Here is a 14,607-nt window from a genome sequence, read left to right as displayed (position 1 = left end):
CTGGAGGAGACAAGATACAGGACACCAGTGAGTCAGGCTGCCTGGGCCCACAGAGCTGTGCTGCTGGACATCTCGTGGAGCCCTGAAAGGGGGATCCTGGTTAGTGCATGTCTCAGCCAAGAAAGTGAGGCCCTGGGAGGTGGTGCTGGCTTTCTAAGCCACCTTGAACACAGGTTTTTATTTTTATATTCCCTTTTATTTGGGGGAGAGCAAAGGAGTGATTTGGCTTTTATTTTATTGTATTCTATTTTAATTATCCCTTTATCTTTGAGACAGGGTCTGGCTGTGTTGCCTGGCTGGTCTCCAACTCCTGGGTTCCCGAGATCGTCCTGCCTCAGCCTCCTGAGTAGGCTGTACCACCACACCTGACTGTTGGGTCTTTTTTCCTTCTTTTTCTTTGTGCACTGAGGACTTAACCTAGGGGCACTTTACCACGAAGCTATATCTGCAATCCTTTCTATTTTGAGATAAGATCTTGGACTGGGGATGTGGATCAGTGGTAGAGCACCATCCCCAGCACTACAGGAAAAAAAAAAGAAAAAAGAGACAAGATCTTGCTAAGTTGCTGAGCCTAGCCTGGAATGTGTGGTTCTCCTGCCTCGGCCTCCTGAGTTGCTAGGATTGCAGGTGTGCACCACTGTGCTTCACTCAAACCATTTTATTTATTTATTTATTTACTTATTTATTTATTTATCTATCTATTTATTTATTTATTTATTTTGGGGGGAGGGGTGAATACTAGGGATTAAAACCAGGGGTGATTTACCACTGACCCTCATCCCCACTCCTTTTTATTTTTTATTTTGAGACAGGGTCTTGTTAAGTTGTTTAGGCCTTGCTAAGTTGCTGAGGCTGGCCTTGAACTTGTGATCCTCCTACCTCAGCCTCCTGAGTCACTGGGATTACAGGTATGTGCCACCATGCCTAGCTCAAACCATGCTATTTGAATTTAATTTTAATATTATTTTTGTCCTCTCCTTTTTCTCTCCTTCTTCTTTTTTTTTTGCAGGGGGGAGGTGCTGAGAATGGAACCAGGGGTCTCATACATGATGCTAGGCAAGTGCCACTGAGTTATGTGTCTTTCTTCTTCTTCTTCTTTTTTTGGTGATATTGGAGGTTGAGACCAGGAAACCTTTGCCACTAAACTGCATCCCCAGTCTTTTTACTTTGAGACAGAGTTTTGCCGAGTTGTTCAGGCTGGCCTCAAACATGCAATCCTCCTGCATTAGCCTCCCAAGTAGCTGGGATTACAGATATACACCACCACGCCTGGTCCCAGTCCTTACCTTTTTATTTCTAAAATTCAGCAAGTAAGAGCGAACTGCAGAAGGTAGACTGTTAGAATGAGTGCAAGTACTTTTGCTCACCCAGCCTCACTGTGGTTCCTCCCCAGAAGGAACTGTGTTGTGGGTCTGTTGCATTTCCCTGCAGATCTTTCCTAGGAGTGCATGCATCCAGACCTATGAAGAATGCTTAGTTTTCTTTTCTGGGGCTTTTCTCTTCCTTTTCTTCCTTCCTTCCTTCCTTTATTTTATTTCTTTTTTTAATGTAAATGGAATCATAAACCAATTATTCTACAACTTGCTTCTGTCCTAGACAGGTTCTTATAACCCTTGCTAAACGACATGTGTTTCACACATAGGGTTCCTGTGAGGCCCCAAGGAGCAAGGGAATGTGAAGTTCTGAACAGCACCTGGTCACGGTGAGTGATGGACAAACATACCTGCTCCTCCCTCCCCTGCAGGCTATATCACCAAATGTGCACTGTGTGCCAGCCATAAGCAGCACCACAGTACACAGGGCAGACAGGCCTCATGGAGTATCCAGAACAATAGTGGAGATCAATCAATCAATAAAGAAATGGGTTACTATGCACTGTGCTCTAGGCCACAGCAGGGCCAGGGGTGCTGTGTCACTGTGTGCGCTTGCCCCTTTCCTTATCTTGCTGACAAGCTCCTGGTGGTCAAGTCCTGGATCTGAGCCACCTCTAGTCCCAATGCCCATCATGATACAGGGGCTCAGTATCTGCCCAGTAAATACCATAAAAGGGGGGAATTCCCTAATGCAAAATAAAGAATTCCAGGTTGGGGTACTTCTGTAGGCAATTTCCTAACCCTCACTGGGACTTCTTTATCTGTAGGTTGGACCTGCCCTGCCCCGTCAGAAGTGAGCTCCCCACAAGACCTAGCTGTGGGTCTGCTATAGACACTACAAAATGCTGGTGTGGGGGGGGTGCTGGGGATGCGGTAGCGCGCTTGCCTGGCATGCATGCGGCCCAGGTTCGATCCTCAGCACCACATACAAAAACAAAATGTTGTGTCCGCCAAGAACTAAAAAATAAATATTAAAATTCTCTCTCTCTCTCTCTCTCTCTCTCTCTCTCTCTCTCTCTCTCTCTCTCTCTCTAAAAAAAAAAATACTATGGGGATCAGGGGATTATTGTCACAAAGAAACATTCTTTTTTTCTTTTGCACTACTGGGATTGAGACCAGGGCCTGACACAAACTAGGCAAACATTCTTCCACTGAGCTACATCCCCAGCCTAAGAAACATTCTTAATAGTGAACTAAGTAGAATCAGGGAAGCATTATGTATAACAACATCTCCTGGTCCACAACAGTAGATGTCCTGGTGTATGATCTGCTAATTCTAGCCTCAGCACATCCCTATGATGCATTATATGTTGTTAGTCCCATTTTACAGGGGTATAAACCAAGGCTTCTGGAGGCTAAGTCATGGCCAAGAAGACACAGCTAAGAGTGGAAGACCCAAGAATAAACCCAACCCCAGCCACCCGTCCAGCACTGCCATCCTCTCCCACTATGCACACTGCCTGCCTTCTTCAGGCCCTGCTCACACCCCACCTCTTTCAGGGAGCTTTCCTGCCCTCTCCCCCTTCCTGGGCAGCATCTTCCATTTTCTAAGCTTTTCAACAGTCACTATGTCAGGGATAAAGTACGAAGGGCATTATATTGATACAGAGGTGTGGCAAGCAATGTCCAGCTGGGCGTGATGGTGCACACCTGTAGTCCCAGCAGCTCGGAAAGCTGAGATAGGAGGATCATGAGTTCAAAGCCAGCCTCAGCAACTTAGTGGGGTCCTAAGTAATTTAGTGAGACCTGACTCTAAATAAAATACAAAATGGGATGGGATTATAGCTCAGTTGTTAAGTGCCCCTGGGTTCAATCCCCAGTACCAAAAACAAGAAAAAAAAATGCTCTGTCCAAGGGCACACTGGGAGACAAGGCAGAACCAGGCCTAGACCCCAGTGCTATTTTAATTTGTCACCAGTGGACTGTGAGTCCTTGAAGCTCATAGATCTATGCCTGAATACTGTTAATGGATGAGTGGGGAGGGGACATGTGTCCAGCTGACTGTGGGTGGGGCCATCTCACAGGCTCGTTGCTGGCCATTTCCCATTGCTGCTTTCCTGAGTGCTGACAACCAGGACCCAGCACATAAGGCACCCCTCTAGTCATCACAGCTAGAGGTCAAAAGCACAGACTCAAAAACCAGACTGCTGGGACTGGGGTTGTGGCTCAGTGACAGAGTGCTTGCCTCGCACATGTGAGGCACTGGGTTCGAACCTCAGCACCACATAAAAATAAATACACAAAATAAAGATATTGTGTCCCTCTATAACTAAAAAATTTTTAAATTAAAAAAACAAAAACAAAAACAAACAAACAAACAAACAAAAAAACCCCCACAACCCACAGACTGCTAGGGTCCAAATCTCAGCTCAGCCACCCATCGGTTGTTGTGATTTCAGGAATGATCCTTTCTTTCTGTGTCTCTCTCTCTGTCCCTTCACCTTTAAAATGGGTATAATAAGCTACTTAGCAAAACCCTGTCTCAAAATAAACAGTAAAAAGGGCTGGGAATGTAGTTCAGTGCTAAAGTGCCTTCGGTTCAATTCCCAGTAAAAAAAAAAATAATAATAATAATAAGTGGGAGGACCACAAGAGCATCTTCCTCACAGGGTTGTTTCGAGGATTTGGTGAGTTAATACCCATAATGCAGTTTTCGTAGTGCCTGGCACATAATCAGAGCTCAGAGATGATGGCCAGCATTCCTATCAGTGTCTGCAACTCCATGTCACAGAGGAAACCGAGGCTCAGTAAGATGTGGAAGCTTGGCCTACCTGAGGGCCAGAGCAGAGGCTTTGGAGTCGGGACTCACGTGTGGCAGGGCCAGGGAGCACCGGCTGCTGCACTCGTAGGCCTCCTTGTGGCGTCCCAGCTCATTGAGGGCACGGGCCTTGCGGAACAGCGCCCGGATGCTCTCGCTATCCAGGAGCAGCGCCTTCTCGCTGTCCTCCAGTGCTTTCTCATACAGGCCCTGTGGGAGAGGAGTGGGGGACCCACTAGTCAGCACCTGCACACTCTGTCCCAGGCTCCTAACCCCATCTAGGGCTGAACAACAGCGTCCCTTCACTGCAGAGCAGGAGCAGGGGCAGGACTGGGCTCAGGAGCAGGGCTTGAGAGGTCCCAGGGAAAAGGCCACATTCAGACAATGAGTAGGGGCATTTGTGTGTGCAGCTGGCAGGCTGCAGTGGGCACTGGCAGGACACTGCAGGGATGGCTGCAGGTTGTGCAGTGCTGAGCCTGGTCCTCCCCCACATATTTGCACATCTGTCTTCAGTTTAAATCATCAAGTGCAGAAGAGTGGCCCCTCTGAGAAGTGAAATTCTAGGGCAACTCTGCACAAAGAAGCGTGTGTGCGGAGGGCCAAATCCTTAGGCTGGATTGCAGAGGTCTCTCTGCAGCAGAGCTTCCCACAGGACCTGAACAGCAGCTGAGCCAGAGTAGGAGTGGGATAGGGAAGAGGAGGAGGCTGGAGCTCTAAGGAGGAGCTTGGGGAGAGCAAGGAGGCTGGGAGGGAGAAGTGGGGCAGGTTAGACTCCCACCAATGTCCAATGTCACCTCGAGATTCTAACTCAATTCATTTGGGGCGGGGCTAGGGCATCAGTACCATGTTTTAAGAACTTTTTATTTTGCATCCATATTCCTTTTTTTTTTTTTGGAGATAGGGTCTTGCCTGAGCTTGCACAGGCTGATCCTGAATCCCTGGGCTCAAGCAATCCTCCTGTCTCAGCCTCCGGAGTAGATGGAACTATAGGCCACCTGGCTTATCTGTTTTTTAAAGTTCTCCAGGTGAGTCTGTTGTGCAGCTGGGACTGAGAGCCTCAGGAATAGAGAGTAAGAGTCAGACAGGGGGAGACAAAGGAGGCCACTGGGTGCAGGACTACCTGGAGGGGGCATCCGGGGGACATGGTGAGCAGCAGGAGAGAGGGCAGGGAAGTCGACTCACCATGGTGAAGTAGCAGGCAGCCCTGTTCACATGCAGCTTGCACAGCAGCTCCTGGGGCAGGGCCACCTGGTCAGAGGCAGCGTAGTCAGCCACGTTCAGCCCCTCCATGTACTGCACCAGGGCCTGCTTATAGTCCTTTTCTCGAAACAGGTCATTGCCCTCAGCAAACAGATTCTGCACCAGCTTGAGCAGGAAGGCCTGTCAGGGCAGGGTGCACAGGGAGCTCAGGGGCTCTTCTCCATGCGGCCCTGGCCCCAGCCCCCAACCCTCTTCCCTGGATGGGCTCGCCCTTCACCTTCATCCAACCCAGCAGCTGACACTCACCTCATACTCTTCTTGCTTTAGGGGTAGTGTTGACCTAGCAGATAAAGAGAGGGACACAGGTCTGTGTGAGCCCAGGGGTCTCAGACTCATGGAGGCCTCAGAGCTATAGAACTACAAGCATCAGGTCATACCAGGAGAGGGCCCCTCCAACTTGAACCTCAGTACTTTGTGGCTGGGGTGAGAGGACAGCATGCAGGTTGGTGGACTCTGATGGAAGGACTTGCATTTTCCCTAGGGCCCAACAGCCAGGCTCTCCCAGGTATAGATGCTGAGAAAGAGCAGACCAGTGCCAGCAGCAGGTCTGGCTCAGCGGCTATCCTCTGCCTGAAACCAGCCCTCTCCTAATAAGAGAGCACAGGTTCCAAGTCTCTCCATGTTACATGGGTGGCAGAGCCAAGGCTGGGCATAGGAGGCCCCCACCCTGGAAAGAGCAAGAAGAGAAACAGCAGTCTGGCCAAGGCAGGGCCCAGGGCTGCAGCTCAAGGCCTGGAGGAGGGGATAGCACAGGGGGGCTCACACAGAAGGTGGGGAATCTACCTTAGGCCCCCTTGCTAAACACATGGAATACGTATGTGTGAAAACTATCAGGGGAATGGGGCAAAGCCAGTGGGACAGACTGTAACAGGAGCAGGTCCTACTGTGTGGCCTGTAAAGCCATGCCTCAAGAGGCCAAGAGGGGGGACAGGAAACCATACAGGAAGCAGAGAACTGGGACACGGATAAACTCTACAGAAATCAGTGACTGAGGTTAAAGGCACAGGATTCTGAGGTTGAACCCAGGGGCATGATCACTGAGCTACATCCTCTGCCCTCTCTATTTTTTAAATTTTGAAATAGGATCTCACTACATTCTTGAGGCTGCCCTTGAACTTGCTATCTTCTTGCCTCAGCCTCCCAAGTTGTGGGATCATAGGTGTGTGCCACGTTGCCTGGCTTACAAGATGAAAAACAGTAATTGCAAAGCTCACCTTGTTCGCCAGACCAGACTCTGAATAAATCTGATTACTTCTTGAAAATCAAACAGTTGCTTCCCCAAATGCAAGACCTGCCTGGGTGATGAGTAAAGCAGAGGCAGCTGCTCTGATGCTCAAGCGTGAGGACAGCCTGAGCCCCTCAGCTGCAGGATGCATTACCAACGGCCCGAGGCGGAGAGACACAAAGGGTCCCCTGGGGAAGGAGCTAGGAGAAGTGATGCATGGTGTTGACATAAACCTCACTGTATGAGAGCAACATGGAGTGACTATTTGAAAAGGGGCCTATGGGGCTGGGGATGTGGCTCAAGTGGTAGCACGCTCGCCTGGCATGCGTGCAGCCCGGGTTCGATCCTCAGCACCACATACCAACAAAGATGTTGTGTCCGCCGAGAACTAAAAAATAAATATTAAAAATTCTCTCTCTCTCTCTCTCTCTCTCCTCTCTCTCACTCTCTCTTTAAAAAAAAAAAAAGAAAAAGAAAAGGGGCCTAGTTTGTGGTGCCACCGTGGGTAAGAAAAGGCAGGGAGTACTTTGTAAATTCAGGTGAGAGAACAAAACCCGGGAGTCTATAAGGGTTTACAGAGGCAAATTCAAGTTTCACAAGAACTCTACTTAAGAAAAAGAACAGGAAATTTTGAACATAGAATTGCTAGGGTGTGAGTATCTCCAAGGCCTCAGGAAAGGCCCATGCAAGTGAGGGGCCTCCAAGCCTACGCTTCATTATTGTCATAATAAATATGCCCCTGAGGATCTATTTAATGGAGACAAAAGAAAAAGGTTAGTAAAAATACTTTGCATACAAAGAAAAAAATGAAAAAACAACCATGGCACTTGGGTGCTGGGGAACATTTAATGGAAAAAACATGGGTTTTGAAGTCAGCCAGGCCTGGCTTTGAACGCTGTCACTCAATAACTGTGTGACCTTAAATAAGTTTTTTAGCCTCTCTAAGCCTCAGCTTTCTTTCTTTCTTTTTTTTTCTTTCTTTCTCTTTCTTTTTGGCAGAGGGGTGCTGGGGATTAAACTCAAGGGCACTTGACCACTGAGCCACATCCCCAGCCCCTATTTTGTATTTTATTTAGAGACAGCTTCTCACTAAGTTGTTTAGTGCCTTGCCGTTGCTGGAATGGCCTTGAACTTGCAATCCTACTGCCTCAGCCTCCCAAGCCACTGGGTATGTACTACCACACACAGCTAAGCCTCAACTTTCTCATCTGCAAAATGGAAATAAAGTGACCTACTTTACTGGGCCGTTGTGAAAATTAAAGATGATGGAGAGATATACAGGGCCCAGCACAGAGAGACAGTAAGAGCTCAAAAAATAGGGACTATTGATTTGTTAGAAGATGCATGCAGATGTGCAAGAGAATTCACGGTGTGTGTGTGTGTGTGTGTGTATGTGTGTGTATGTGTGTGTTTGTGTGTGATATGGAGGGTGAAGGTAGAGTAATATACTGGACAAGACCGGCAGGTAGCAAGGCACAGGGACCTCGTACCTGTGGAGCTGTGGCCTCTGCCTGGCCAGCCCCTTCTCAGCTCACCCACCTCTCCACACCCCAATATACACAGGAGCCAGCAGGAAACAGGAGAGCAGGAGAGGGTGTGGCTTCCTGATGACCTGCCCTGCCCACCACCTGCCGCACACTTACTGAATGAACTGCAGCCCCTTCTCGATGTCCGCCTTCCGTTTCTGCCTCTCCATCAGTCTCTGGGGAAGGGAGCACAGCACATCAGTCTGAGGCAGGGGCCTGGTCACTGTCGCCCCCCACCCCTTCGTGCCGGCCATAAGTGGGCACTCTCTCACTCCGCTGATCCCACTTTGCAGCTGGGAAGGGGGTCTCAAGGATGAGGCCAATCTCAGGGTCTACACGGATCATCTGAAGCAGACCAGCTGTCACCCTGCATCCCTGTGGGTCCTGGGCTCCGAGCATGCATGGTGACCTCTGCGACGGAGGCTGTGTGGAGACCACCACACACGGCTTGGGCAACAGTGCTTCCCAGCATACCCTCAAGGTCACAGGAACAACCTTATTTTACCATCCAACTAAGCAGTCTGTGCTGCTGCCAGTGAGAAGCAACACAGAAAATGCAAAGTGAGGAGCAATGATTATATCAGTGACCACCCACACTGGGTCCTGCACTTGGAACAAGAATCTCTACAGTGCCATGAGCCAGGTGTCATTTCTCCCCCCTTACCCAAGAGCTGAAGGTGGTTCAGGCCCCATTTGAACCCAGGAGATGCTTCCTCTCACGATCCCCAGCAACCCCTCCACACACCACTGATGACCCCTGATTCGGACAGCCAGGGTGCTCATCTCTCCCGTGCCCAGCAGGCTGTGTGGGTCAGCCAGGGAAGGCCTCCGGACCTGTGGGGAAGCTTTCTTCCTCTCTCCCCAGCACACCTGTGGCTGCCTGGTCCTCACCACGAGGTGCAGTGCATGCGAGGCCCAGGCTGAGTAGGTTTGGGTATGCCAGTGGTGGTTGTGACACAGTCACTGCCCCCAGGGAGCTTTTCATCTGGCACAGAAGTCAGTGCTTGCCATTTATGACATCTGACACGTGCCCAATATGCGTCTGACTGTCCTTGAGGCGCTGTGGGTGAAGGCTCTGGACTCAGACAGGCCTGGGTGTGATCCCAGCATTCACACTGTGTGACTTTGGGCCTCAGTGTCCAGAGGGGGAACTGACTGGCATGAGAGTTCACAAGGTGACAGGTGCAACAATAGTGGGGAAATATGTCACAACACTAGTCCTCTCTCTTGCAAAACACTCTGCATGTGCTCCTTGGGTTAGACACACAGGCCGTGTCCTGTCCTGATAGGAGGAGGCAGTAGCAATGGCCCTGGCTGCTTGGTCATTCTCTCTGTCCTCAGCTTCCCTGTCTACCAAATAAGTCCCTCATCCCTCTGGCCTGTGCTCCAGGCCTCAGCCACCACAGGACCTGGCACTCTTCCTGCCTCCTAGCCTCTGCTCTCAGTTCCTCCATGCTCCTTCCCATCCTACACGTGAAGTTCCCTCCCCCTGCGAAGCCTCTCCTCCCTATAGAACCTCATGATCCCTTAAGTGACCTCATTATGCAGTCACTCCTCTGATACAGGAATCTGGGGGCCATGGATGATCGCAGTCAGTCCTTGATCTGGAAGTCCCCACAGAATCTCCTGGCACTGGTTGGGGAGCTGCAGAAGGGCAGAGGCCTCTGCAGGCCTGACTTACATAAAACTTTAACAAAAAGGGTCAATCTGATTGACTAAGAGTGAATGAAGATGCCTTTAAAATGACTAAACCAGGCTGGGGTTGTAGCTCAGTGGTAGAGCGCTTGCCCAGCACGTGGGAAACACTGGGTTTGATCCTCAGCACCACAAATAAATAAATAAAGGTATTGTGTCCATCTACAGCTATACAAAATTTTTTTAAAAGATTGCTCGTTTCTAGGTTTTAACCTTCTAAGGTTACTAAGAATTAAAATTCTAACAGATGTAATTTTATATGCACACAAAAAGTTTCAGCTCTGTTTTCATTAAAGTACTGTAAAGAGTAAAGTAAGTCATTTCCTTTTCCTTTTTTTTTTTTTTTTTTGGTACCAGGGATTGAACCCCGGGGCCAATTAACCACTGAGCCACATCCCCAGCACCCCTCTTTTAATACTTTTTTTTTAGTTGACAATGGACTTTATTTGTTTTTATGTGGTGCTGAGGATTGAACCCAGTGCCTCATGCATACTAGGCAAGCACTTTACCACTGAGCCAAACCCCCATCCCGCCGCAGCCACTTTTATATTTTATTTAGAGACAGGGCCTCTCTAAATTCCTGAGGCTGACTTAGAACTCACAATCCTCCTGCCTCAGCCTCCCAAGCTGCTGGGATTACAGGTGTGCGCCACTGTAAACATTACTCATTTACTGAAGAGACAGACTCTCATGATGTGTTGAAAGTCTTTTCCACTTAGGTGTACTAGTCTGGGGACCTCGAGCTTCTAGGTAAAGACATTGATCAGAGTCCACATGGAACAGACACTTTAAGTGTTGGGCTAATGATTGGAATCTATGTTGTACAGGCATTGGGAAGGTACCAAAGCTATTGGCTTCGCCCATGATTTTCTAATTGACTGTGCCCTATTAATCTTTGAATCTAAATTTTTCTGTAACTTTCATTTAGGTCCACCTCCACCTCCACCTCCCCACTGCTCCGATCTTTTTGCTAGCCTGTCTTCTTGGAGGGGACAGAGAAGAAAACTGCTGGCAGCCGAGGACTTCATGAATTTCAACATTAAAAGAGTTACAGATGTAAAAATATATTTTTTAAAATTACAAGGTAAAAGAAATGTTCCTGGATGAGAAAGCATTTTTGCGTGGTAAAATATTCTTGTTCCTAAGTCCAAGGTGAAAGAGCACAAAACTAAGGATGTAAACCAGTTGTTGAATGTCTCAGCTGCAGGAGTTTAGGAAAGGTACATCTCAAAAAGTTTGCATATGTGACTAAATTGGCTATAAGTAGCACTTTCAGTTAGTTATTCGAATTTCTGTGTACTAAGAGAAAGCAAAGTCTGAGCATTCATCTGCTCTTACCTACCAAGATAATTTTCCTGGCCTGGGATATAGCTCAGTTGGTAAAGAGTGCTTGCCTTGCATGCACAAGGCCCTGGCTTCAATCCCCAGCACCGCCAAGAAAAAGATAATTTTCTTGTGTCTGTTAGGTTTTATTACTTAGGGAAGCTAAGGCTCAAAGGAACTAGGGTTTGTACAACTTCAGTTAAACAAACAACTTTTATTTTAGGTTATAACCCTACCTTATGGATTTAACCAATTAATAAGGACATCAATGTAGTCATGCCCTTCAAGTAAAATATAAAGCTTAGGAGAACATTTTACCAGGCTGGTGTTCTCCAAACTAAAATTATCTGTAGCTATAGTCTCTCTCAGACTTAAGTAGAAATAACAAGTTTAGCTGAGGATTTATTTGATATTTAATATTTTGTAATTGTAATTGTAATTGAGTAAAAATAGCTTATCATCAATAAGTGATATATAAATTTTGTGTTACTCTTTATACCAGTCTGAAAATTTAAATATATTTTTGGCAAGTAACAAGGACAGCCTTTTTTATTTAAAGGTTAACAATATGAAAGATGGAAACATTTTGCCACTTTTTTTCACACATAAAGAAAGTTAAGAACTCTCAATTTTTGTTTGATTCATGTTTCAGATGTAATTTTGTATTGTGTTATTTGTCAAGGCCCCACCTTACCTGAGATAAATCTGCCTCTCACCCTACTCCATGTTAGTATGCCTCCAAAGTAAGCTAAATTTAAGTTTATTTAAAGTTGTGTTAAAAAGATAGATTTTTATTGTAAAGATTACTAAAATCTCAAAATAATCCAGGGATGTAATACAAAACTAAGTAAAGGTTTGGGTAAATTATAAAAGACATGTAACATTATCAGATTTTAAAAGAAGATAAAATTGGGGCTGGGGATGTGGCTCAAGCGGTAGCACGCTCGCTTAGCATGCATGCGACCCAGGTTCGATCCTCAGCACCACATACAAACAAAGATGTTGTATCCGCTGACAACTAAAAAGTAAATGTTAAAAAATTTTTTTTAAAAAAGTATTCCTTCTAATGGTACAACCTGAGTAAATTTTAAAATAAGCCATCACCCATGGGACTCCCACTTTAAGACTGGTAAAATTAGCCTGCTGGATGTTTCAAACCAAAAATTGGAGACTAAAGTAAGAAAAGTAAAAGAGCCAAGGAAAAAAACAGCCAATATTTGGCCTTTGCCCTCTGGGTCAGCCAAGATCCAGTGAATGACAGGACCCCTCTCTGGGCCTTGCAACTCCCATGAGTCATCCCATCTGCCAATCAGGGAGATCAAGAGGACCCTAGAAAACAGGAAGCCAACCAGTGCACATTCTGCAAAGAGGAGGGTCATTGGAGAAGGAAATGTTCCTGATGCTTCCAAGGGAAGCCACACATAGTCAGAAAGACCCTGACCCCTCCTGCTAGAGGGCACAACTGATAGAGGAAGACTAGAAAAGAAGTCAAGAGGCTTCGCACAGGTTCCCAAGAGTGATCTCTAAGGAATCTCAGTTCACTCTTAACAATAGATAAGAAAAAAGTTAGTTTTTTTTAAATATTTATTAATTTTTTTAGTTGTAGTTGGACACAATATCTTTATTTTATTTATTTATATGGTGCTGAGGATCGAACCCAGGGCCTTGCATGTACTAGGTGAGCACTCTACCATTGAACCACAATCCCAGCCCCCCAAAAAGGTTAGTTTTGACCAACTTGATCTTAAATACCTGGAAGGAGAATATAACCAAAACCACAGTCCTACACAGCATTTGAAAGAAAAGGTAATAATTCTTTTAATGTAACTGGAGATATACATTTGTGTCAGACCTATCAAAAGTAAGTAAAACTTGGAAGCTATAAAGAAAGGGTTTTCTAACACTCAGCCTCTCAGATTGCTGGAAATACAGGTGTGCACCATGGCTTGCCTGGCCATGAATACGTACCTGAACAGCTCTACCCAAAACCAGACTTCCACAACCATAGACTAGGATAAGTCACTAATTAGAAGTTCTCCAAATGGGGAAAATCTGAATTGTGCTTTGAAGGGTTAATAGGATTTGGTTTGTTGGTATCAGAGAATGGAGACCACCTAGTGAGCTACATGTGAGTTTATGAAATTGCTGTCCTGTCCCATGTTTCATCCAGGTCTGACTGAAGACCCTGGGGGCTGGGTCCACATTTGATAGATGAGGAAAGTAAATCTCAAAGAGATCACAAGATATGTAGCCAGCCATGGGGCCACTGTGGAACAAGTGGTTTCAGCTCAGAAGACTCTAATGCTGTCCTTCCTCAAAGGCACAGGGGGAAGCAGAACATCTCACAAATTCTCCTGACACCAAGCCTGTGTTTCTTTGACTGCCTGTCCCCTGACCCCAGAAGGCAGATGTCTCCATGGTGTGATTTGGAGGGAGTTTCCTACATAAAAATATGATATTTCTGACTCCCAAATACAACTGTGAGTGCCAAGCACCTGTAAAGGACCAGACTCTGGGACAGAGGACAGACAGGAATAAAGCACACTGCCTGGAAGAAAAAACACGAGGGGCCATGAGGACAGTAACCTGCGTGAGCCAGGGCAAGTGAGGGAACCCACATCATCCCATCCACTTGTTAAACACAAGCAGGCACTTCCGGCTCTCATCTGGGCACTAAATCCCTTCCCTAGAAGCCAAACAGTGGGACATCTACAACAGGACAAAGAGCTTCAGTGAAGGTGTCCATCAATCCATCGAGCCATGTACTCCTGGCATGGAATAAGCACTAAGGATTACCTTAAATGTCCTCAGAGGGCTGGGGATTTAGCAATTCACCCAAGTTGACAATGCCTCTTTAAGAACATATGTTCTGGTGAAAGACACACGGGACAAATATACAATATAGTTCAGCAAGGACACACAACAAAGAAAAAATATGAGATTGACAGGATGCTACAATTGCTGGGTGATCAGGGATGGCCACTTTGGCCTTTGAACATCCAGGGGGAAAGTGTTCTAGACCGGGAACAATGGTGCAAGGGTCCTGAGGTGGGCACCTGATTGATGTATTTAAAGAGCAAGGAGACTGTGGAGATAGGAGTAGTCAGTGGAGAACACGGGAAATGGGAAAGTCAAGAGATTAGCAGAGAAGACTATATGCAGGATCTGTAGGTGGGACAAGGACTATAGGCTTCCTCTTTTAAGGTAGATTTTGAATGAAAAGTGCAGAAAAAAGAACACTAACCAACTGAGATTTATTTAGGTCCCCCAACAACAACCCTGAGCAGGAATATAGTCCAAGAGACTAGGAAAGTTGCCCTGGGCCACACAGTGAGTCTGGAGCCTGGGTTCAGAGAGACTGAGGAGATGGACACCAGACAGCCTGACCTACAACAGCCAAGACTGCCCCCCAGCCCTGGAAGCACCCAACCCCCGACACCCTTCACT

At 46.9% G+C, this 14,607-nt stretch overlaps 1 protein-coding gene and 1 long non-coding RNA gene across 5 annotated transcripts in view; one reads left to right on the top strand and one right to left on the bottom strand.

Annotated features, from left to right (window-relative positions):
• The window catches only part of ZC3H7B (zinc finger CCCH-type containing 7B), a 51,938-nt gene that overhangs the window by 23,523 nt on the left and 13,808 nt on the right, over positions 1-14,607 (bottom strand). For all 3 annotated transcript variants that reach the window (XM_081310497.1, XM_081310498.1, XM_081310499.1), the window contains exons 2-5: positions 8,260-8,318; positions 5,638-5,671; positions 5,314-5,511; positions 4,183-4,341 (exon numbers count right to left, since the gene is read on the bottom strand). In XM_081310497.1, coding sequence (XP_081166623.1) covers positions 4,183-4,341; positions 5,314-5,511; positions 5,638-5,671; positions 8,260-8,312 — 444 coding nt within the window. In that variant the 5' untranslated portion in view covers positions 8,313-8,318. The remainder of the gene's footprint in view (positions 1-4,182; positions 4,342-5,313; positions 5,512-5,637; positions 5,672-8,259; positions 8,319-14,607) is intronic.
• On the top strand, positions 7-2,355 carry LOC308658064. Of its 2 annotated transcripts, XR_014024131.1 has the most exons (4): positions 7-173; positions 277-627; positions 1,643-1,702; positions 2,141-2,355. It is a non-coding gene; the product is annotated as an uncharacterized lncRNA (long non-coding RNA). The 2 variants fall into 2 exon arrangements; XR_014024132.1 differs by having other exon boundaries at positions 7-627.

This window comes from Spermophilus citellus (genome assembly GCF_964194105.1).
Source record: "Spermophilus citellus genome assembly, chromosome: 10".
Classification (NCBI taxonomy): domain Eukaryota; kingdom Metazoa; phylum Chordata; class Mammalia; order Rodentia; family Sciuridae; genus Spermophilus; species Spermophilus citellus.
This window is presented reverse-complemented; position numbering and strand designations above follow the sequence as displayed.